Raw genomic sequence first — 24476 nt, forward strand, 5'->3', positions numbered from 1 at the left:
TTATAATACACCTTAGGGACGCATGCATACAGACACACACATTTACCTACACCTACACTTATAGGGACCCACAAGGCATTCCCTAAACCCAAATAGGACTAGACAAAATGTCCTAATTTTCCAAAAATATCTTCATACTTAAAACTGGTCCTCACAAAAGATGGAACAAGCGCGCGCACACACACACACACACACACACTCTCTCTCTCACACACACACACACACACACACACACACACACACACACACACACAGACAGATCTTACATGTAAATGAGGACACGTGCCCCAGTAGTCCTTAAAATAATCTGTTTATTCTGTATTGAAACACAGGGTTCAGTCAGAGGACACTCAGTCAGGTGGAAAGTCGAGATCTCCAGTCAGCCGCCTCCGCATGGACCACAGCGGCAAGTATACACTTCAGAGTCATCGGCAAACACAATACTGCTCTGCCTCTGACAAAGTGAGTCGAGACATTCGATGCGAGATGGAGAGTTTGTATGTGATCCGTCAAAGGATTAGTGAGACAGGACTGTCTGAGATCGACGCAGCGCACGTGACTCGGAGAAAAAGAACCGATCTATCATAAAAACCTAACTAGCAAAAACTAAAATGTGCTCTTCTGACTGCAAACTGGGCATTAACTTCAGTGTGAGAACGAGTCTCTCCACCGCTGTGGGTTTTTCACAAACAGGGACACGCGACGTGTTCAAGTCCGACGGAGAAGAACGATCGCTCAAATTCCTCAAAGCCCTAAAGAAAAATAAATATATGTATTTATGTAAAATATGTCTTTTCATCAAAAGGCCTCTAAGCAGCCCAGACGTTACTCCGTTATACACATGACACTGTGGCCAAGATGTACACATTAAATACATTCACTAGTTATTTCAATGCACAGACAAAAACTTATTTGTGCATAAAGTGTCATAAAACAGACTGTTGGCCAGAAATACAGACGGGCTAAAACGGTCGTCTTCAGAAGATCTGATCTGCATATAAACAAGAAATAAATACCCTTGGCATCCTCCTCTACTGCATGTGTGTACATCATCACTGCCTTATATGGCACAGAGACACCAGTGGAGAGAGGGGACCACATACATCCAGGGACGCATTGTAAGACTTCAGAGTGCAAACTGGGTTTGTCTATACAGCCGATTCATACCGGTATGTGTCGCGTACGCAGAGGACACTTTATTATCTCGTTGAGTTTTCATTCACGATCGCTTGTTTGTAGACTAGTTTTCTTTCGAGAGGGAGAGAAAAGAAGAAAAGGAAGCGAGACGGGGCCTAAAACATTCACTGCTCCCTCGAGGATCTCTGAGATACGACGGCGAGCAGCTGAATTATTTTTGTTTCGAAACGCTCGCTCTCATTGAAACTCCAGAAATTTAGAAATTAAATATCAAATGGCAACAGCCACATACAAAAACATCCCAACCTTACAAACAATATAAATAAAACATATCCACTCTAATCTCAAATAAAAGTTAAAGCTAAAAAGCAGTGACATTGCTATAGGCACTAAAACGTTTACAGCAGTAGCGACTGAAAGAGCCCGTTTCGTATAAATGCACTGATACACAAGGCAGTCTATGTATATTTTACACCAAAAAGGCCATGTAGTGTTTTCATAGCGCAATAAAAAGGCCCCTGTCTCTTTATGCCTCTTGATATTATTCTTCTGCTTCCCTCAAACCTCTCTCGTCGACATTGTGCTGCGGGTGGTACAGCAGTGCAGTCAAAGTGTGCATAGCTTCAAGATAGGAGAAACTAAGAAAATAGATGTGTTCAGAGTCTAAATGTTTAATCTTTCCTTCCTCCCTCCTCTCCTCTCCTTCCTCCTCCCTCAGACGTTAAGGATGCAGGACGTTATTGGAGCTGATCCTCATACTGCTTCCTGAAGCAGTCTCCAGCAGGGAAGAAGTCCCAGCATCGCTCCTGGTACAGCTTCCACACGTAGGACTCCTGATACACAGAGTGGTAAAAAAAGAAAGAAAAGAATGATTTTATGAACAAAAACCAATGTATACCAACCAACCTTATGCGTGTCTGTTTACTGACCTGTCCTGTGTGTTCTGTTTCATCTTTATTGATGAGATACATCAGGAAGAACCTGAAGGTGAAATAGAGAAAACAGATCAAACATTAACGTGAGTTAAAATGTTTTTCTGACTGGAGTCTGGTGGCTTTGTACGTCAATAAACTATTAAAATTGCCTAAGTCCCTGTTGATCATATATATGTTATCATATATTCACTTTAATGCATGTCGCATAGCAATGCACCGGAAACGGGGAATAAACGAGTGTGTGTCCCCTGGGTGTCATTTGTCCCGGAAATGAATACTGACTGAAGACAAAGGCCAGATGTTAGTGTGTGTCAGAAGACTAAAGCCTCTTTCCCACTGGACATAAACATTAACACTGCAGATGTCTGTCACACTGTTTTCTTCTTGTCAAGTCAAGTGTCATATGCTGCTATGTTTTAATAATAAAGGTTCAATACTCGTGCCTATTTCCAAAATGATCAAACCGTCAGGGGGTTTCGAGGACATCTGGAACTTTGGAAGTAAAGGTAAATGAGTGGAAACTAAAAGGAGGGTCACATCTGCACTCTGCCAGGTAACTCACATGTAGTTGGCCAAGTTATGTTCTTCTAAGGTGTGCGTCTCGAAGCCGTGCGGCGTCGTGTCAAAGTAGTCGCTTCCGATTCCACAGATGAAGCACTTAGTCTGGAGGGAGACGGGACAGTTCAGGTGAAACACGCTCTCTCCTTGTAACTGAAGGACAATAAGTGACGTGAGGTGTTAAATCCCCCTGAAAGTCATCATCTTACCTCCATGTCCTCTCTGACCTGCTCCTGCTGGTCTCTCAGCTCTCCAAAGGCATCGATGATCAAACCTGAGAGACACACACAGCATTCCTTATGAGTCCGAAGATCAGAGGTCTTCTCAGCAAAGTTACCATTTCTAAAGAGGTCAGAGTGTGAGCTTTTGGACAGATTTTTTCCATCACATTTAGAATTCGAGACGACGAACTTCAGGTCACAAAACCCTTATATCCTGAAATGTCTTCTGTTATTCCTTAGATTTTCCAATTTTTCCAAGTCTCTGCCCATGTTCACTCAGTCAGGAGGCTTTCCTCACATCACATCAGAAAACAGGACATTTTTCTGAGGTGGCTCTCGATACAACTCATTATCCATTTGTTTGCTCACTACTAATAGTATACTAATTATAGTAATAGTAAGGTTTTAGCTTAGACGCATGTGTTTGGGAAGTAGTGAACTGGTTAAATGAAACTTGGATTATACTGCCAAAGTTGTTTGAGTTTGTAAACTGATATTTTGACATAGTTTTGTTGTTGTAAGTGCAGCTCAATTCGATTTTTTTTTATTTTCTCTTGAGCATGGAGGCATGGGAGAAAACGAAGGCAACATGAGGTGAGTATATACATAATGATATGTAATCATGTGTAATGATGTCATTTTGGGAGTGTAGTATTCCTTTAAAGTCACTATGTGTGAAATTCAGTGACTATAGCACTTTCAAATGATTCTACTGGCACACAGTAGTTTTTGTTTGAGACAATCCAGGGGAACACTGGTCCGATCCACAACCCATCCCTCCTCTGCACTGCTCTCTGCCTCAGCGTACACTACCACAGGCAGGCACCAATGTCGAAAACTCTTCAGATAGTGTTAACTTACCCCCAAACAACAAAGAACACTTGGAGAAAAATCATCACTTAAAACAACATACCCTGGATGATAGCCAGCAAGATGACAATGACGAAGAAGAAGAAGGTGATGTCAAAGACCACTCGGTAGAGCTCGTACTCGTCACCGGCCGGGTCCTCAATTTCATCTCCTATACCTCCACCAGCGCGCACGCCAACGTACATGTGGAACAGGTAACACTGCGGGAGAGAGCGGCGAAAATCATGTTTCATATCACAAAGTAAAGTGGAGCTCCCGATACCATCTATCTCTCTGCCCCGCCACTCACCGTCATCATGTCGTCACACTTCATGTCCGGTTCGTCCTCGTCCTCACTCATGTTGTAGAACTTGCGGAAGAAGTTGAAGGCCACCACGGTGTACAGGTACACCACCACGGCCAGCAGACCCACCGTCATCATCAGCTGTGAGGGACAGGTGGATGGGACGTTAGTGTGCGGTGTGCAGAGAGCCCCGTGAGGCAGCATTATAGTGGAAGTGTGCAGACCTGTTTGCCGTTGTGAGTAACAGAGGACAGGATGGTGCGCAGGGTTTTGACACCCATGGCGATGTCCAGAAGATGACAGGCAAAGAAGAAGTTGTTGTAGTGTCCGAGCAGAGACATCAACGTGTACCAGACCAGGTAGAGGAAGGTCTAAATATACGAGAGAGGGCTGTCAGTCACACTCAAGTAGTTCTCATTGTCTAAATCAAACCATGAACTGCTTCTTTAACTCACATTGTCAGTGAAAATAACACCAAACTTCCAGATCTGGTACTTGATGTCAATGGCGGTCATCCTACGGAGAGGAGGACAGGTTTGTTCTCTGATATTATGCTCTTTAAACCCTGAATGGTTCATGTAGAGTGAACAGCACATACCAGCTTAACATTGAGGTGTCTGGTTCGGGCTTCTTTTCATGAGTCATGGCGCTGACGTCCAGAGAAGCCAAGTCCATACCGAGCAGTTCCGCAATCCTCTCTCTGCCGTAGATGTCGCCATATTTATCCAGCACCTGGGTGTCACACACACCGACGTCATTTCACTGCGAGAAGATATCCCTGACATTTCAAATCACAGCCATCAGGAAAAAAAACTCACCTTTCTTTTCACAAACTTGTCCCAGTAATTGTTAGGGAAAGATCTGCATTGAGAAACAAAAAGCATTTGTCATATATTAGAAGTCTGCAACCTGACCAGAGCGTGACTACCCTGTAACATGAACCCTCCAGGTTCAGGCTCCATCATCATCGTCAGTACAAAAATCAACATAAGTGTGTGCGTGTGTGTGTGTGTGTCTGTGTGTGTGATTTATAGGACAACATTTTAAGAGCTCTCATCTGATGTTATTATAAATTTGGTAGTTACTTTCACATGCTATAGTGCTGCTAACATGTAAACTAACATGCTTTATCTATATCGCATTATAGTTAGATGCTATTTTTAATCAGGTTTCTAATTTTTTATTTTATTTTAATTCTGTTGTCATTCCTTTAAGGCTTATTTTAACTAGTAATAATCTTATTTTGTCATTTGAGTTATAAGTTGCTGCCTGGATGTGCAGAGAATTTCAACAAATATAACTCAAATGTTTCGAACATGAATTGCCTCAGCCAGCTTTTAATATATAATGAACTGTCAACAATCACCAGGTTTTCAGGTTCTGTTTTCTTTTCTTTAGCAGGTTTGTGAAAACGTGGAGAACATTGGCTTTTGTCGTCATGTATTCACAGAAAAAAGTGGTGAGTCAGTTTCATTAAACAAGTGTTAACAGGTCTATTATTCTGAATATCTTAGGAGAGAGAGTTTGATGCTGAAACGTCGTCTCTGGGTTCCAGGGTCGGGTTTGGGCTGGAATGAATCAGGAGGGTTGGGTCTAAATCTGATGATGTAGCAGGGCTCTTACGGAGTGTTGAGCACCATTCTGTCCCACTGGCCCTTGATGTCGTCGTCTTCAGGCTGCTCAGTGACATAGACACCATCAAACTCCAGCTTTCTGGCCAGCTCCTTCTCTCTCTTGAAGATAACCAGAGGGACCTGAAGGGCAAAGAGGGAAAAGAAGACACGCTGCTTGAAACCCACAATCGCACACAAAAAAGACCCACGCTTTTTTTTTTGTGGCGCAAACACCGCGTACCTTGAGGCAGTTGTAGCCGATGATGCAGAGGAAGGAGAGGATGGTGTGGACGATACCAAAGAAAGCCATGGCTGGCTCCATGTAGCCTGTGCTCTCTTCCAAGAAGTAGTACAAGGGACTCTCCTCTTCGTCATCTTCTCCTCCTCCGTCATCTAATCCGGACCCATCTTCCTCAGCACCGGAGCCTTCAAACAGACCAGACCCCTCAAACATACCAGAACCATCGAACGGTTCCGGTTCCTCCATGCCTGGAGGACTTTCAGACACCTGGACAGGTCAGACACAGAATGGGTCTTTTAATTGTTGGTTTATTTGTGCGGCATGAAGGCAAATTAAAAAAAAGTCAAGGGCACATTGCAAAAATTACTTTTTAATAAAAAAAACATTTGAATTATGTAGTGCTGTGTGCCTCAACTGTATTGCTCCTGAATGACTTGTCCTCCTAACAGCCGCAAAAAAGATGCTGGCAGTGTGTTGGAGTCCTCCACATACGCTCACACAAGGTCAGTGATTATGTGTTTCTCTATGTTGTTGGTATGGAACTTTAAGCAGCTATATGGTGATTAAGAGAAAAACATCTGATTCTGGACAAAAGAGTTTATGTAACTTTATTCTAACACATTCCTCAGTGTGTTTTATGGAGATTTATTTGGGGGTGGGTGTCGCCATGAGTTGATACTGTGTGTGTCGTCTAACGTCAGTTACAGATGCACAGACCTTGTAGAAGAGCAGGATGAAATTGAGAGCGAAGGCGATAAATAGGGCCAAGAACCGAAAGTTGTAGAAGTTGCGAGAAAGGTAGTTCTGTGAAGAAAACAACGGAACGGCCTTCTGAGTGACAATCAACCAGTCCAACCAAATGAAATCAACATCTCAGTCTCCATTTCTACCTAACTTCATTACTTTAAAATACCAATATGTCACAGAACATGTCAGACTGCAGCACCATGTGGTGGCTAACAAGAGAAATCCTAAACTATTTATTGTAATAGAGAACTCCTCACCATGAATTTAATCCTCTGAACCTCCAGCTCATTCCACAGCTCAAAGCCCTCCTCGGCCGGTTTCTTGTCCTTCTTCGACTTCGTCTTCACCGTCTTTTCCTCTTTCACCTCAGGCTCCTCCTCCTTTACCTCGGGTTCAGGCTTGGCCTCCTCCTCTTTCTCCTTCTCTCCATTCTCGGTGCTGGAGGAGACACATCAGGTGAAAAACTTGTTTATTTTAAAACAGAAAAAAAAAACAGTCTCTGGACTGTTTAAACATATGATGAAGCTGCCTGGATGACTACACAGATATATACAATGGCGTCTTGAGGCTATTGTAGGAAAAATAAATAAAATCACAGAGCCAGGGTGGGGGGGATAATATTCAGAGAAAAAAACCTCATAACAACATATTAGGGCCAATGCCGGTAAAAAAAAACCCATTATTATTACAGAGCTGTGGGAGAGGAGCTTATATTCCCAAAACAAGATTCAGTTGTAAATTCAGAAGAAAACAACTTTTTTTTCAAAAAAGATTTAGTTTTTGGTCAAGGACCTACATTGCATCGTGTTCATAAAATAACAGAAAGAACATGAAGGATAGCCATTCATTTCTAATCTTTATAATCAAATGTTGTTCTTGTCAATTTGTTTTTTTCTTTGGAATGAACCACATGAATCACAGAGAATATACAGTTTTTTTCTCATAGATTTACAACTTTAATTTTGGATATTGGAGTTTTTTTCTGAGAATATAAGCCCCCCCACAGCTCTGTAATAATAATAATATTTGTTTTACCTACAGTGGCCCTAATACAATGTTGTACTGTAGATATGTGATCATGTGAACACTGAAAATGTCTGTACAATTTCACATTTCTGTGAAAAAAAGTGAATTACATTCAAGAAGATTCATAATTATTTAACAAATTTGCTCTTAAATGTGTCAACTCTAAATGTACATTTACTAAATTTGTCTGTTAGCTGACATGGCTGTACGTCTTATCTGAGAGTGAATCACAATGCGCCTCATCTTTAGCAGAAGCAGCTCAGTTCGGATGTTGATTCTCAGCAGGCAGCCAACTTACTCCGCTTTCTCGGTCTCTGGAGGAGCCTCTTCTTCAGGTTGAACAGGTTGAACAGGTTGCTCTTCCTCTCCTGGTCCCACTGTGGCTTCCAACTGTTTCATTAATTGTGTTGCGGTTAGTTAACTGATTAATGGAGAGCGTGCACGTTAAACAACAGTAACAGACAGAACGCCTCACCAGTTTCCTCTTCAGCAGCGGTGTGCCCTCCGGAGTCGGAGGCTCCTCAGCTGTCGTCTCACCAAAGTCTCCGAGTCCTCCAGGAGCACTGAAACCAGGCAGGCGTCCACCTTCCCCTCTCTCCTCGCTATCCTCCTCTTCCTCCTCTCCCCCCACAACATCCAAGAGGTCCGCCCCTCCGTCTGCGTCTTGGATCTCTCGAGCCCCCGGGTCGGGCGGCAGGTCCCCGTCAACTTCGTCCTGCGTGGGATCTGGCATGCTGGCTAGGATCTCCGTCACGGTCATCTTCTTGGCGCCCTCCACTAAGCCTCCGCCGAACAGCGCCTTCCATATGAGTGTGAAGAAGCCCTTGCATATGCCGTACACGAACATCAGGAGACCCATCACGATGGTGTAGATAAACATAACCAAGCCGATCACCATCTCCTTCACCGTCATCTTTCTTAGCTTGCGGTACTGACGCCGCAGGTTGCGGAAGGTGAACATGTTGAAGAAGTCAAGCACGCTCCGCAGGAACTCTGCAAAGGCTGAGGCGGACTCTGGAGGTACTTCATCTCCATTGTCTTCTTCACCCTCCACAGGCTCTTCCTGATCTCCCCCGCCCTCCTCTTCCTCCTCGTCATCCTCCTCTTCTGCGCCGTCTCCCTCGGGCTCGGAGATCGACGCGGCGATGTTCATCTCAAAGATGGTGTCCTCACAGAAGTTCACGAACATCTCCATCTTCTCGCTCTCCTGGCCCTCGTTGACCACATCAAAGATGAACTGCCGTTTGGACTCTCGGACCTGCGGCATTTCCCACTGGTTGCGGTTCGCCTCGCTGATTTCAAAGTAGATGCGCTCGATCTTCCTGCTGGCTCCCATGATCTCAATGCGGCCGAGGAAAGGGCGGAAGTAGTTGATCACGCTGTCGGCCTGCTCCAGGAAGTTCTGAAGGCGGGTGTCGTGGGGCACGTGCTCCGACAAGTTCGTGAGCAGGACGGCGATGTTAAAGCCAATGTCTTTGGCCGGCTCCTGGAACCGATCGGCGAATTCCTCGAAGTTGATCATCTCGTTCTCGTCGGCCTCCGAGCAGGAGAGGAGGAACTGAATTTCTGAGGGAGAGTACTGCTTCTGGCTGTCCATGGCCTTGGAAAAGTCCTTCTTGGAGATTAGCCCGCGGGGGTCGGTCACGTAGTCCCGGAAGGCGTCGGACGCCACTATGTCCTTGAGCTTGAGGAACATGTCGAAGAACTTGAGGATCATCTCCACATTGCTGGAGGACTCCACCAGCATGTCAACCATCTGCCTGGCGATGGTGCCGTTCACCACATTGCCTGCAAGGAGCGGAACAAGGACGAGAGGAGATGAGAAATGTATAGAAAGCACGCAACGGAACGGAGAGGATGTCACTAGACTGGGACGGACATCGTACCCTCAAGCAGAGACAGAAGCATCACCACCATGTCCTTCTGCAGATCCAACAGCTCCTTCAACAGTCCAATTTGACTGGAGTCCTGCAACAAAACCAAAAACACAAAAAAACCCACAAAGAGTGGAGAAATATGTTCTTAACATGTGTACTGACGGATGATATATTACAGTTTGAGAGGATATGTGCATCTTTCTGAGACAAAGAAAACGGGGAGAGTAGCTACCTCAGAGTGTGCTCTACTCCAAAAATGATCCTGGGTTTGCATTTTTAAATAAAGAACATGCATTTTTATCATCACAAATAGTACACTTGATGTGACGGACAGCAAGACAAACACATTGGAAACACAGGCAGGTATGAGAGGAGGGAAGAAAGAAGCCTCTGATAGACAGCAACGCCTTTCCCCTTTATCTGAAAGAGTGGCTGCAGCATTAGAGCGAGGAAGACGAACAGAACTGCAGACGCTGATCTTAACGCTCCTGAAGACCGGCACCAGTAGATGACAAGAGCTGCTAAATTGTTTAGACAGTCTAAAGTGGCAGTCAGGCTGGTGAAGGTCTAGAGGAAAAAAGCTTTCGGGACGTGCAAGCATGAGCCACCTGTAAAATGGCATTGGCACCTTTTAATACCTCTATGACACAAAAGAACAAAATTTAGAAAAACAGCAAAATGAAAAGAAGCAAAGCGAGACATTTAGATGCTTAAGGCAACAATGGGAAATGAGTCTCATAAATTAGGAAAGAATAATTAACCAGGGTTTTTTTCATGAATAAATTATATTTGTTCTATTTGTTCTATACGACTTTTAACAAGGGAATAACATCTAAGAATGCGATTACATTTACCTCGTCAATCTTTATTCAAGCCGTCTCTGAACGGACAGTCCATTCACATTTTCCCTGTATTCAGGGACAATATCTACTAGCTTGCTTGTTAGAACACCTAAACAATAATACAGAGGGAAATGGAAATGATTTGGGTATTCAGCTGCGTAATAAATAATGTGATGAAGCATAAGATCTTAATAAAATGTCTTTAAAAAAAGCTTAACGGGCCTCTAAATGAGATGGCGCTGGCAGAGAGACACATTCTTACGCCATTTCGTTGTCCAGGATCGGGGTGCATCTAACAGGGTTACAGATGAAAATAAAAATGTTATCCATCAACATTTTTATTTTGTTTTTGTATTTGTGTAAACCTGGACAGGCCAAATGTTCTAATTTGACACTGCTTCTCATCCAGTAAACACATCAGACACATACATTCAGTGCAGATGTTAGAGCAAATGTTTGACCTCAGATGAGTTCATCTGAAAGTCCTGATCCAAAAGTTGTTATAGCTTACCTTTTTAAGAAAAAAACCCTAATAACCTACCATTTGAAAGATATTCAAGATATGCAAATACAAAAATGCTTTTTAAACAGCAGCATCAGTAGCAATCAACACAGTCACATATTAGACTGAGCAGGGAACACCGCAGCTCCTTGTTAGGTCAAACAAGTTACAGACCGCAAAGCAAACACACGTTCAAACCCTAATCACTGGTCAGTAAAAAACAACAACATGGCTACCGAGAAATGAAAACAATATTTAGTGAGATGAGTAATTGAGTGTCTGTGGCGACATTTCCGGACAAAAAATGCTGTGTGAAGTTACTGCTCATGCAAACTGAACACTGCTGCAGCTTTACATTAAATGGATTTTAACTGGCGAAACACGAGTTGACTTTTATTTTGAAGTGGCCACAGGCTGCTTCGATGCATGGATTTCTCATTTTGTTAAATTTGGTCATGCCTGGTGCAGCGCAAAAACAGATCACGGTTGCTCACAGTTGGTTAGAAACACTTTAATATAATGACTATAGTTTGGTTTGCTTCCCCCCGACATTCTGGGACTTGTAGACTTAAAGCACATTTGCTGTTCCGTCAGTAAAATCTTTAGGATTACCACCGCAAACATAAAACGGCTGAGCAAAGAGGCAGAAACAATCGGACAAAGAAAATAGGGGAAAAGCTAGTGAAGATATAAAAATCAATTCATTAAACAAAATAATCACAGATATATAAAAAAAAAATAAGAATCAAAAATTACATACTTTACTCTGCAGGAACCATGAGAGAGACAGTTCACATAATTAGTATACTCAAAGAGGACTAACGAATTGAACTATATCCTTTGGAAATGTGTACACTTCTATTTGATATTGCTTTCATCTTTTGGTCAACTGAAATACAAACACATTATTCTTGAATCTCTACGGAAACGATCCATGATATACAAAGGGAAATAAATCAGAAGGCTACAAAAAGGTTAATAATGAGTCGGGATGTTTCTTACCTGAGCAAGTTTCATCATCATATGAGCAAAGACGTGCAGGAAGCCCACAACAGCGTCCCACAACCTGCTGTGGGCCAGAGACTGCTGGTTTCCAGTACAGGGACCCTGAGAGACACAGAAACAAGGTGGACAACGTAGATGATATCACAGTGCTGACATCATGCTAGGAGATACAGTATATTTTAACATTGTTCTGTGTTTCAAAGTAAATGTTCTGAAACAAACATCTGACTTCAAAGTAAAGGGAAGATAGTTTCAGTGTGGACAGAAGTTTAAATTCTAGTTTTACGGTTTCATTTCATTAACTAGTGTCTTGTTTTTTTTTTGTTAGCTTGACTGGGTTGGGTTTAGTTATTATACTGGATGTGGACAAAGTAGGTTTCATAGTTATATTTTTAAAGAAAAGACTTCCTGCATTTCCTTCTCTACAAAGAGGCCGTTACACGCAGTGTTCAGAGGCTCTCTTACCTGGATGTACTCAGTCAAGCTGTTGAAGACCTGCTTGGCCACAGTCATTGCTTTGGAGAAATTCCTCTTACCAGGCTCATCAATAATGTCTTTTCCTGAGTAGTACCAGTAAAAGTCACTGATCGACTCCTGCATACAGGAAGGAGGAGGAAGAAAACAAAAACTTTTAAATTCTACCGTATTATTAGATTGGCCTAAATTAAAGTATACTGAATGTCATTTTTTTTAGTGTATGAAGATAAGGTATATTTATATCGATATCACAGACAAATGTAGTCTTAGTTGGACATTTATACAATTAAAGTCATGTTTACCTCATACCTGAGTTAGTATACCAAATCAAAAGACCATACTTTCTGAAACAAATGTATGTGTGCTGGTTGAGTAACAAAAAAACCTCACAGTGATAATAACATGAAACAACCATCAACGTAACAGAGCGGGTATTCACAAAAGTAGCGACAGTCTAGAGAAAGTGGGACAAAGATCAGAGAACCACAGTCGGTATTCAGAGTGACCTGAAGTCTCAGCAGGTAGTCCACCGTGCAGATGATGATGTTGATGGTAGTGGTGCTGCCTGTCTGAGTTCTCAAGTAGTTCTGAAAATCTGGAAACAGAAAAAAGGTGCGCTTTAAATGGAACTGAAATGTCATAATTTACAGTGATATATAAATGAACAAGCGCGCTCCTAGCTGGAGTTTCACTTTAACACACCAGCTTTGGAAAAGAGACTCACCGTTGTTGTGGCCCTCACAAAGAAGCTGCAGGAAGCGGAAGAGGTCACATGTAAATTCATCGTCCGCCATCACTTTCTCATCTGGCAAGAGGGACACAGGACATGCAAATTCATCTTTTTGAAAAGAAAGTCTCTCTGCTGTGTTATTCTGTTAGAATACACATTGGCAAAAACTAAGAGAAGCACAAGGTATTACGTGTGTTAAAAGGAAATACTAGGGTATTTGACTTTTTTTTAACTGAACACTTCATCCCACGATTTAACATTTTAATTTTCATTGCATCGCTGTCTACATACACACTTTATCTATGGGCTCAGCGATATGACAAAGATCTGCAGAAAAAGTAAATAAAAAGGCCCCAAAACATTTCACCAGTGCAAATTATGATTTACTATTTTCTTAAAGGAAGCAGTAACAGAACAATACACTAGTAAGTGTCTCCATCTGAACAAGTCATTTTTTATCTTTTTTTAAAAATCTAAACACGAAATAATTCTGCTTCTCAGGCAAAACTATTTCACCACTTCAAAGACAAAAATCCACTTTTTACAGAATAGTCATTTTATTGAAGCTAGTGCAGAGATCCTTCCCCTTTCTAAATATAAAAAATATATATTAAAACTATTTTAACAATGAAAACTGCACAGGGAATTAGAGTTTAATTATAGTTTTCAGTAAAATAATGCTAAATCTCAAACCAGACGACTTGTTAAAACAGAATAATCAGTATTCAGATTAGATTAGGCATCAACTGTGTTAAACTGGTGAAATGGTAATTATGGTAATCCAATCTAACGTTACGCATTTACTGATACACACTTAACACTGCACAATGTTACAGTGGCAGATTTAGTAGTGAAATATTATCGATAAGCAAAAAACTTACCTGCAACAATAGATCAAACTAAAGCATGAGAGTGTGTGTGGTGATTAGTGCACCGTGACTGTACACACGTGTGCATTGTAAGAACAGTAAAAGTGTAAGTACCATCACTTCATACCACTCCCCTGTCATTAGAATGTGTTAGAATGTTTGTCAGCAGGAAAGGGAGGCCGAGAAAACGTTACCTCCGTCTAGCACTCCAGATACTGTTTTACAGAAAACCTCTATTCAGCAAAACTCAAACGGACAGCAGATCAAACACCGGTCATCACGTTTAAACGGACATGGGATACACAGATACATGTCACCAGGAAACCAGGGAATAATAACAGATACAGATACAAATCACAAATGAAGACGGCGAACACACAAATACAGAGATAAGTTCAAGGCACTCATGCAGGACAGATCTACTGAACTCTGCAAACCCCAGTGAGTTTGTAAGAGTACGGATGTTGGAGGAAAAATAACTCTCAATAGACACGAATAGATTCGGAGTTCTGGTTAAACCCATGTTGTCAGGGTGGAAGTAAAGGAAGTCAACTCATCTCACAGGACGCGAGTAGCTTTTCAAGTGTGGGCAGTTCATTTCAGTATCTTTTGACTTTGATTTTAAATTCCATCCTTTACAAAATACACATTTTACAGCTCTCTACTGGCATGCCATCAGAAAGTGGATACTTGAAAAACTGTCATGATCAAAAATGCACAAGCATGCTCAGATGTACTCATGACAGAAAAACAAAAACGTGGCGGTGGAGTAAGCAGAGGACTCTGATCACACACAACAGAGTACAAAATACATACAGTAATTACAGGAACTTGAGTCAGCAATAGTGCTTGAAGCTCTTTAAAAAAGCAAAACGTGTTACTTCATTGCTCTTTAACAGTTTGCACTACCAAACACAGACGATTGCATATGAACAAGTGTGCATATATATTACACTTTTACCACCCGTCTCAAACTATGGCTTAAGGTATTTGGTCTTTTCTACTTGTGCATTACATGTTTCTATCCGTTTATGTTGCTCTTTTGTTACCTGCCTAGAAGGCTGTAAATTAGCATTCTTGGTAACTCTGGCATGTTCACATCTTGTATTTTTGTACTGATCTTCATGCTCTGTCCCAATCAAATAAAAGAATAAATAAACACATTTAAATGGACTAATACACTATGTGGGATTTACTAGAAAGCACTGTTCTGAGTAGCATTTTGTTTTTCTCTCTTATCTCGACTCTTTTCTCGTTTTTATCCAGTTATTTTTTTCCGTTATGATCCACTCTGTGTCCTGCTGGGACAAAGGACTGAGGAGGGAGCCCGTCCCATCTTCCGTGTGACAAAACGCTATGCTGGATCAGCAACAGGCCTTTAGTTGTTGCATTTATTTAAATTTTTTACCCTGGAAAGCTGTCTTCTCTGTTGAGTTTTTTCAACAACGAGGCCACAAATAAATGCCGCTGTCGTACAAAAGCGGGACTCGATGAGAACATGTTAGGGAGAGAGGATTTATATGCAGTGACTTCATACAGATGGTCTAGCTGCGTGAGTCAAACTACATTTAAATGATGTGAATGAGAGCGATACAGGGCTTAGAGAGTCCCTGCTGCTGCAATTCATTTCAGAGTTTCTAGGACACAGGGTCAGTGTAGTTCTCTACGGTCTACTGGAGAGAACTGAGTGGGAGAGGAGGAACGAGGTTACTGCCTTTCCTTCCCAATGATCAGTCACAAGACTGAGCGTCAGAGTTACAGTAGATCTGCGATTAAAAACACTCAAGGACGAAAATCAAACCTTACAAGTGACTGTAAAGTTTGACTTCACTCGGCCCTTGAGTGTGAAATGAAATGCATATTAAGGTCACAGCAAGGAAAAGACTAGTCGGGTGATTGAGAGCTAAAAGAAAAAAGAAAGGGACAGAGAGGACAGAAAAGGAGGGACAGAAAGAAAGTAAATATATGAGATCATTTACCACGTTCTAGCTTCTTATCTGAGAACCGTGAGAACAGCAAATTGACGAGTGGGAAAGAGACATGAGCATGGAGGGGAAAAGGGTCGAAAACGGGCAAAGTGAACGAGATGAGGGAGAGAGAAAGACAAAGAGACGCAGTGAGTCCAGGAATCTCAAGACTGTCCGCGGAAGATAAAACAGTTTCATAGATCAATAGTCAAAATGCTGCGATTAATGCAAGAGCGTCGTGGCTCTAACACACTTTCATGAAAACATACCTGCATCCTCAAACAGGCAAACTCAGACATTCACTAGAACTAGAAACGTGTCACATTATGTCTCAAACCAATGCACAATGACATAGGAGAACAGGGATGTGACTGTGTGTGTGTGTGTGTGTGTGTGTGTGTGTGTGTGTGTGTGTGTGTGTGTGTGTGTGTGTGTGTGTGTGTGTGTGTGTGTGTGTGTGTGTGAATGTAGCAGTCTGTAGGGCAGTGTGTTCAGATAGTGTGTGTAGACCATACTCACTAGTGCCTTCCTCTGAAACCATCCCAAGTCCCTCGGCCTTGTTTTGTCTCTCAAAAGCATTCAAGTCCAAAACGCTGTTAACATGAAGTATTCGGTCAGTTTAAGAATATGCAGTCCTACAAACTTTACTCACAATGAGCCCTTTTCCTCTAAACATTGTTTAGAGAGCAACGATCAAAAAACGAGAGAGATCAAGAACAGAAATCCATGACAGACCTGCAGGTCTGCATCAGAGCCTGAACGCTGAGGAAGAATCCCACGTCCTTTTTATCCTTCAGATAGTCCAGCATTCTCTGCACACAGACAGGTTGACAGCAATCGAAACATTTTCTTGACAACAAAAGAGATTAAGATGGTGAGTAGCATCATGAAAAGTAGAACATTCAGTTGAGCTTTAGTGCTAACACCATCTGAGATGACAGCTGTCATTGCAAAGTGTTTGGAAAAGGGCAGGCACTTTTCAAAAAATACTTGGCAGGTGAGTGGATGGACCATCTGTCAATCAAACTAAACGCCAAAGTCAGTCGGGAGAAGAGTGAAAAACGTCTTTTTTCCGTGGACAAAAGCCCTCACTGCTCTACTTTTGATGAAGAAATACTCTCCTGTTCAAATAGAACTGATGCTATCGCACCACCTCTGCTAATATCTTCAGGACATTGTTGTCTTGAACGGACAGTTCCCTCTTTGTGTAGCTTCACACACACCTAAATCACAGCCGGAGCTGCCAGCAGCTCTTCCCAGGCCGCTGATTGGTCCGGACACAAACTCATAACTTGAAGCCCGACAAGATGGATTTTCATCCGATATGCGATCCTGCAATTAATCGCGTGACCTCATGATATCGCGACAATCCAGCTACCGTGATTTATTCCAGCTCTAATGAAAAATGTAATTGTCTAAAATGTACGTAAAACTCTCAGAGTACTTACCTGCTGTACATCACAGTTGCCTCCATTGAGGATGGAGATTCCCAGTTTGAGTGTGGAAGAAACCATGGCTCCAGGTTCACCTGAAATCAGACGAGACATCAGTGGTGGAAGTAAAAGTACCAACACAACAGTGTACAAATGCTCTGTTACAAGTACAAGTACAAAATATTAGCAGCAAAATACCAAAAGTAAAAGTGTTAATCATGCAGAATGGTCCATTTCAGAAGGAAATGTGATTTGTTCATTTTGACGCATGTCACGAATGTAACGAAATACATTTACTCAAGAACCGCACTTGAGCACAATTTCAAGGTACTTTTACTGTACTTGATTATTTTCATTTTCTGTTATTTTATTCTTCTAATTTACTACATTCAGATGCAAATATTGTTCAATCTACTTCACTACAGGTATTTGACAGATTTAGTTACTTTAAAGATTCAGTTTCATAATAAAAAAATATATAAATCAACTAATAACTGATGTATTTTTATAGATTAAGTTACCCAGCAGTATATAAAGTGATTAAAATGACCCTCACCTTTACCAGCTACAACATGATTTAACGTTAAACATTAATTATAATCCAGTAAAACTGTCCATTCAGCATAATTCATACTTTTACTTTTGGTCCTTTAAGTATACTCTGATGCTAAATACCTTTGAACCATTTTGAATGCAGGACTTTGACTTATAACTGATTTTCACTACTGCTTTTCAGCATGCCCATAATTACACTCCTCGAGGCAAAGTGCAGCATCAGCATCATTTGCTGTTGAGTGTCTCAAACACCACTCGATCCTTGAATTCAGTTATCTGGGCTGAGGGGAAATGTAATATCACACAGCTCTAAAAAAATTAACCATTTATTACCGATTAGCCCAGATGGGTCATTTATCATTCTAAGATAAGGACGACATATAGTGACATTAATTAAAGTCAATATAATATCCGCACAAGTGACAAAACCATGTGAGTGACAGGGTGTGTGTGTGTGTGTGTGTGTGTGTGTGTGTGTGTGTGTGTGTGTGTGTGTGTGTGTGTGTGTGTGTAGCAGCTACCTTTACAGGCACTGATCATCTGCAGCACCATCTCTGCAGCCCCGCGGTTGTGAAGACGCGACTGCTGGTACAGAAGCCTCTGTTTCTCCATCTCCTTGTCCTGTGGAGAGCAGAGCAAGAGGGACACAGCTGTAACCCTGCCAACGGGGACTGCACTGCCCCCCGCACTCACTCACTCACACACACACACACACACACACACACACACACACACACACACACACAAACACACACATCCTCATAATTCTATCCTAATTATAACCATCCATTGACTGCACACAGAGACGTTTCTAATGGAGCTAAAGCTGATGACGACATACAACACATCTAAATTGTTACAGACTAGATACAAAAAAGTTAGCATTACATAAGTATGTAAAACAAATAACTACTGTATTTCATCAGGCCTGTCCTGTAGTGAGCTCGACAGATTTAAAAGTCTTTAAAAAAACACTGTCTTAGTCATGAAAAGATTTGGGCTCAGGCGCTGGCTGCAGCCCTGGAACTTTATTCATAGAAAAGCCAAATCTAAAATACGAAAACTGCAATTAATTCTCACAAAGATAGAGATACAGGAACACACACACACACACACACACACACACACACACACACACGCACGCACACACACATACACAGTCTCTCTCTTTCAATGGAACACAATGTGTGTTAGTGATGGAGATAGTTATTCCAGCTCTTGACATCTTCCAGAGGCAGCAAACAGTCGATGGCAGCAGACTTTCTTCCCCGGGCATACCACAACACACCACACATTTCACACATTCTTACGAGGAAGCAACAACAGTCGTCTGAGTAACACAGCATGCAGATCCTGCTGTCCAACAGTACAAACCCAGAGCCCTTCAGTTGTGCTACCTGCAGCAGCACCATGTGGGTCCTCTCTGTCCTTAAGTTTAAACACGAGACACTAAGTCTGTAAATCTGAGCTGAAATGAAGGCAAAGGCCTTTACTTAATTGACTAGGAGTATCATAAAGTGCTTGCAAGGCTTGCAAGGCTGGGGAATTTTCAGATAAACCATGTCTAATAAATCAATTAGAGGTTTTGATTGAATAAAAAGGACGACTTATTAGGATTACCAGCCAGAAGAGAAGGGTCATATTCAGTGGGAAAAAAACACATTGATATTTTGTGAATTATAAGGTCATAAATTTGCAAGAAAGAAACGTTTTTGTTAAACCACCTCACTTCACTTCAATTTGCAAGGTTGGATCAACCAACTGTGAGCCAGTGAGTGCAAAATGTACTATGTTAGTATCTATTTATGTTCATAACACAGACAGAACATAAAAGTAAATGCATACATGTATCTTTCAGTACCTTCGCCTCGCTCAGAGGCCACCCTTACCATAATAACATTACTTTAGGCCGGGCGCAACCTCTGGTTCTGAAAAGTAAAGCCAATGCGGAAGTGCCTTAAACTTGCATTCTGTCTACTGACCAGCAGGGGGCGACTCCTCTGATTGCAAAAAGAAGTCTGGTTGTATAGAAGTCTATGGGAAAACGACTCTACTTCTCTCTTGATTTATTCCCTCAGTAAACATTGTGAACATGAGTTTATGGTCTCAATCTCTAGTTTCAAGTTTTCTTCAATACAGCATGATGTTCATTTAGTAAATTATGGTTAATTTAGAGTCAAACAGACCATAAAGCAGGAAATGCTTTAGGGCGGGGCTATCTTGTGATTGACAGGTCACTACTGCTACCAGAGCCATATAAGAAATTCCCGCCAATTCATGACTTTTATAATCTCAGAGAATATTCAAGGTTTTTCCCTCGTAAATGTGAGGCTTTTTTCTCAAAATATAACCCCCTCCTCCGGCTTTATTATTTATTTTTTTAACCTAAAATGGCCCAAATATGTCGGCTTATCAAATTGCAAGAAACAATTGAAAGTTTTTTTGCAGAACAACTATTTAAACTAAACAAAATCATATTATTGAATGCGTTTGCAGATATTGTTTACTGTTGTCACTATAACGTACATAATATGGAGACCTGATTGAAATTGAAAACTGTACAGTGTCATACTATATTATACTTCTTTAATACTGCTACCTAGTACTGTATTCTACTTCACTGCCATACCCACTGTACTGTACTGTCCTATTATACTACATTAATCTCTTTGTTACAAATAAAACAGTACAGCTGATACGAACAACTATCCTCTCAACATAAGAGGTTAGATTTGACCCTCCCACTTCACACCATGCGTAAAGCCTCCACCCAAAACACCCAGAATGGGAGCTACCCCTCCCTCCGCCCCCCTCCCTCGTAAGCCTGACTGTTTTTAAAAATAGTGGAACTTTTCTCTACTTACAGAGGTTCTGCTCATCTTTGGAGCAAACTATGTGTCTTTGTGATGAGTGAGAAGAGATCGAATGTGGCTGAGGGTGTGAGGGTGTCTGCATGTGAGTCAGTGTATGATTGCATGAGTGGGTGCTTGGCTTTGGGACAGTGTATGTACGGCTGACTGTGCAGGCTTTCACTGTAGTCCTTGGTGAGCACAGAGAGGGAGACTTGTTAACATCGTCCAATTCAAAATAAAGACAAACAAAATCGGTTACTTTGCCGGTTAGATTTCAAGTGATTAGGCGAGTCCATATGGGTGAACGCAGCCCGATTAGCAGGTGAGTACAGGAGGGTCAGGAAAGGGTGGTGCAAGCCTGGGAGAGACAGACCACGGACACACAAGAGAGCTGGTTCCACTGTTAGGAAACCTGCTGCGTGGCTTCATAACTTATTGGTTTCTAAAAATAGCTGCTTGTCTTGAATGACAACATCACATTTCTGAGCACATATCAGCTACCATGAAGGAATAGAAATGATGTTCTGGTGATGAAAATAACCCTGAATGAGGATCAACACTGAACTCATTGAAGAGGTTCTTGTAGCACATTGAGGCTGCTTTCACACCAAGTGGACCATATGAGTTTTACCGCAACGCCTGATTTGGTGTGAAAGAGATTTACAGTGCAAATGGATGTTCTGCTGCCCTCCAGGAAAAGCCATCGATCTCTATACCTACAACATCAGTGTCCAAACCTGGCTTTTGAAGCAAAACAAATCATTGAGATGCTCATTCAAATTACCAGACATAGTAAGGGGTTGATTAACCAAGAGTTAGTGTTTTTAGGTGCTGCTGAGCACATTTGTCCATATTAAATGTGCAGTTAAAATGCTTTTGTGCAGGCAAAGTGATAGCCGCACTGCTAAATGGTGGTCTTACTAGATCTGTTAACAACAGACATGAAAGTGTATTTTATTTTGGAAAACTTTAAACAAAAAACCCCAAACTAAATTTGAGAAGATTGCTTTTTTCTATATATCCAGCAAGGTATGTTAAATTCAAACATTTTTGGATTAATAACATACTGTATGTCAATTAACATACTGTATATTTAGACACGTTTTAAGTAGATATACTAAACAGCATTGGGATTTGGTAATTTGTTGTAAACTTCAATCAAACCCTAAACAAATTGAGAAGCACATAAGGCTTGGAAAGCGTGATTCTGAAATGATGACACCTAGCAAAGACTCAGTGGTTTGTTTTGACGTCCGTTTCATTTTGTTGTCTTTAGCTGCACCGACTCTCTGCACCCAAGTCATGCAATTTAGGAAATAAAACAACTCAAGTCCACAACATTGAACCGACTGGTGGGCAGAGTTCAGCAAAGGCATGCACAGGTCAGTCCACCATAGCAGGAAATAGACAAGTGTTGTGAGTGGACGAGAGAAAAGACAGGAAGAGAGAATAAAAAAGAGATTTGTGGTGGGGGGGGGTGTGCCGAGTGTGTTTTTGTGGTGTGGTCACTTGTGGGGAGTTGCTTCTCCGCTGACTCCCCCTGTCTCCCTTCCCCTGGTCCCCCCATACCATCTCTGTCTGTCGCACCTCAAAGGATGGCTCCTCCCCCTCCTGATCTCCCCCTTCGTCCTCCTCACCAATGTGGCAGCTCTGGAGGGAGATGACAGCAAGTGCAAGACCACATCAGATTTAGCAATCACACATTTACATACGATTTACATTTTTCTCCCTTGCAATTGCCATATTCATGTTTCATTGTCATGTCTTGTGAAAGGTTAAATATGTATGTGACTGGAGGGTAAAGGCAAGTAAACCAATATCAGGTAGGTTCAGGGTTAATGTTTGGTAACCAAAATTATTTTTGAAAGTTTTGGGCAAAGTTTTAGATCAATCAACTTAAATAATTGCCCGTTTTAACACCATACTCTCTGTTGTGCAATGTCTATTTTCAGCTGTATGTAATTCAGTATTTCTTTCTATCCATTTATTCACATCCACACAATTTAAAGATGCTGCTCACTGACTGTCTTACCTTTGCCATAATATCAGCATAAGACATATAGAGATGGTCAACGTCAAGTTTACTGAAATGAGAAAACACAGGACAGGTCTCAACAAGTCTCAGTGAGAGAACGGGTCATTAAAGAGGTGAGTCGGCGACGAAGCAAAATGCCCTCACCTCTTCTCTGTGAGAGCTGTGCGGCTGAAATGAAGAATCAGCTGATGAAGGGGGTCAGGCTTCGTCTCGGTCTCCTCTTCCTCTTCCTCCTCTTCCTCCAAGGCTTTCTAATTATTGGGGATAACGTACGACTGGCATTAAGGACATATTGCCCACAATGTGTAGGTTTATCTTATGATTCATGCGTTTAAAAGGGAGGATGACTTACTGACAAGTCGTCGATCATCTTGTCTTCAAATGAGTAACCTTCGGTCTCTAACCAGTTGCGTTTGTAGGCGTCCAAGAACATGTTGGTTGCCCTGTGCCTGTGAGAGGAGAGGAGACGGTTGGAATGGCTCATGTAAAGCTTTCAGATTATTTTATTGAGCGTTTTTTAATTGAGTTTGAGGGGAATCATTACGCGGGGATGTTGTACAGGGGCGTCATCCTGAAACAGGCCACCACGGCCCTGCGACGCTGTTTGGACAGCAGCTTGTGCCACACCATTTTCTTTGACTTGAAGGGATGCTCCGTCTAGACAGGGAGAAAAAGCGTCTCGCGAACAAATCCTCATTTTGTTGCAAAATCTTGTCAAGACAATGCCTTCAATGTGTATCCAGTCATGTGTGTTTGCTTGCAGAGCACTTGAGCTTGTGTCCTTTACTCACCACCTCAATGTGGTAAAGGACAGCAGACACCTCTTGAACCCTTTTCACCACCTTCTCAGGGTCCTCAGCATCCTCAGCCTTTCCGGACAACTCCTTATAAAGGGACATCTGCCAGCGCATAGCGGGGTCCTCCACCTGAAACCAAAGGGCAAATATGTAGGCTGCGTGTTAAGACATTTAGGGGTTCAAGCCCAAAAATGATTATTACTAAGTTCAGTCAGGACGACTATGCATGATCAGGCCTGTAGTTATTTCTCATATATCCTGCCAATCACTCGTCTCAGGAATGCTAACTCATATTTTCCTTGCTGTCATTGTTTGGGTCCATCAGTCATGAAATCAGCTGTTCTCATCAGCTGCTCACATCCATCCCACAGCACAGTGACACACCCACATCTTGCTTCCGTCTCCTTTTAAACAAGATTGTCATTCTGCCTTTCGTAAGTTCATGCTGCTGTTGAACATGCTGTGCTCAACATGTGACCCCATTTGGCCTGATGTGGCGTTGAAATAAAAATGTCACAACTCTTTCATAGGAAGTGTGATTTAAGCCAAACTTGATGCAGACATCCAGCTCCATTTTAGAACCCTTTAAACACATTTGACAACATTTTCTGTAGTTAATTTTTGGGCCAAACTAATCAAAAGTTGCATAAAGCTTGCTGATATATTATTGAGTTTAACATATTGATCACAGGAGTTTAAAAAGGACTCAGCACATAATAGACCCAACTTCACAACCATTGAGTCAATCATCACAAAACTTGCAGGATGTTTCCACATAAGTACCTGAATCGTACCATAAGGGAGTGCTATGAATGCAAAGAATGGGCGTGACATAACACAAATCAGAACATATATCAGAAATAGTTTGTCTAATCATTACAAAACTCACAGGATAGGTTTCATC

At 41.8% G+C, this 24476-nt stretch overlaps 1 protein-coding gene across 6 annotated transcripts in view; it reads right to left on the reverse strand.

Annotated features, from left to right (window-relative positions):
- Positions 1-294: 294 nt before the first annotated feature.
- The window catches only part of ryr1b (ryanodine receptor 1b (skeletal)), a 75178-nt gene continuing 50996 nt past the window's right edge, over positions 295-24476 (reverse strand). Inside the window, exons 76-109 of one of the 6 annotated variants that reach the window (XM_068713525.1) lie at positions 23567-23701; positions 23320-23432; positions 23128-23224; positions 22920-23026; positions 22773-22824; positions 22328-22390; positions 18410-18509; positions 17349-17428; positions 16636-16712; positions 16420-16493; positions 15913-15930; positions 13059-13139; positions 12841-12929; positions 12323-12451; positions 11855-11959; positions 10613-10642; positions 9741-9770; positions 9518-9599; positions 8107-9419; positions 7930-8021; positions 6863-7043; positions 6576-6662; positions 5859-6125; positions 5628-5758; positions 4823-4865; positions 4603-4736; positions 4460-4520; positions 4229-4375; positions 4011-4145; positions 3765-3921; positions 2840-2904; positions 2635-2735; positions 2067-2118; positions 295-1970 (exon numbers count right to left, since the gene is read on the reverse strand). In XM_068713525.1, the coding sequence (XP_068569626.1) occupies positions 1875-1970; positions 2067-2118; positions 2635-2735; positions 2840-2904; positions 3765-3921; positions 4011-4145; positions 4229-4375; positions 4460-4520; positions 4603-4736; positions 4823-4865; positions 5628-5758; positions 5859-6125; positions 6576-6662; positions 6863-7043; positions 7930-8021; positions 8107-9419; positions 9518-9599; positions 9741-9770; positions 10613-10642; positions 11855-11959; positions 12323-12451; positions 12841-12929; positions 13059-13139; positions 15913-15930; positions 16420-16493; positions 16636-16712; positions 17349-17428; positions 18410-18509; positions 22328-22390; positions 22773-22824; positions 22920-23026; positions 23128-23224; positions 23320-23432; positions 23567-23701 (4524 nt within the window). In that variant the 3' untranslated portion in view covers positions 295-1874. Of the gene's footprint in view, positions 1971-2066; positions 2119-2634; positions 2736-2839; positions 2905-3764; positions 3922-4010; positions 4146-4228; positions 4376-4459; positions 4521-4602; positions 4737-4822; positions 4866-5627; positions 5759-5858; positions 6126-6575; positions 6663-6862; positions 7044-7929; positions 8022-8106; positions 9420-9517; positions 9600-9740; positions 9771-10612; positions 10643-11854; positions 11960-12322; positions 12452-12840; positions 12930-13058; positions 13140-15912; positions 15931-16419; positions 16494-16635; positions 16713-17348; positions 17429-18409; positions 18510-22309; positions 22391-22772; positions 22825-22919; positions 23027-23127; positions 23225-23319; positions 23433-23566; positions 23702-24476 lie in introns of all 6 variants that reach the window. The other 5 variants (XM_068713518.1, XM_068713533.1, XM_068713543.1 and 2 more) reach the window with 5 other exon arrangements.

The sequence above is a fragment of the Cebidichthys violaceus genome, unplaced genomic scaffold (assembly GCF_023349555.1).
Source record: "Cebidichthys violaceus isolate CVI_PGR_0920_01 unplaced genomic scaffold, fCebVio1.0.p SCAF_1, whole genome shotgun sequence".
Classification (NCBI taxonomy): domain Eukaryota; kingdom Metazoa; phylum Chordata; class Actinopteri; order Perciformes; family Stichaeidae; genus Cebidichthys; species Cebidichthys violaceus.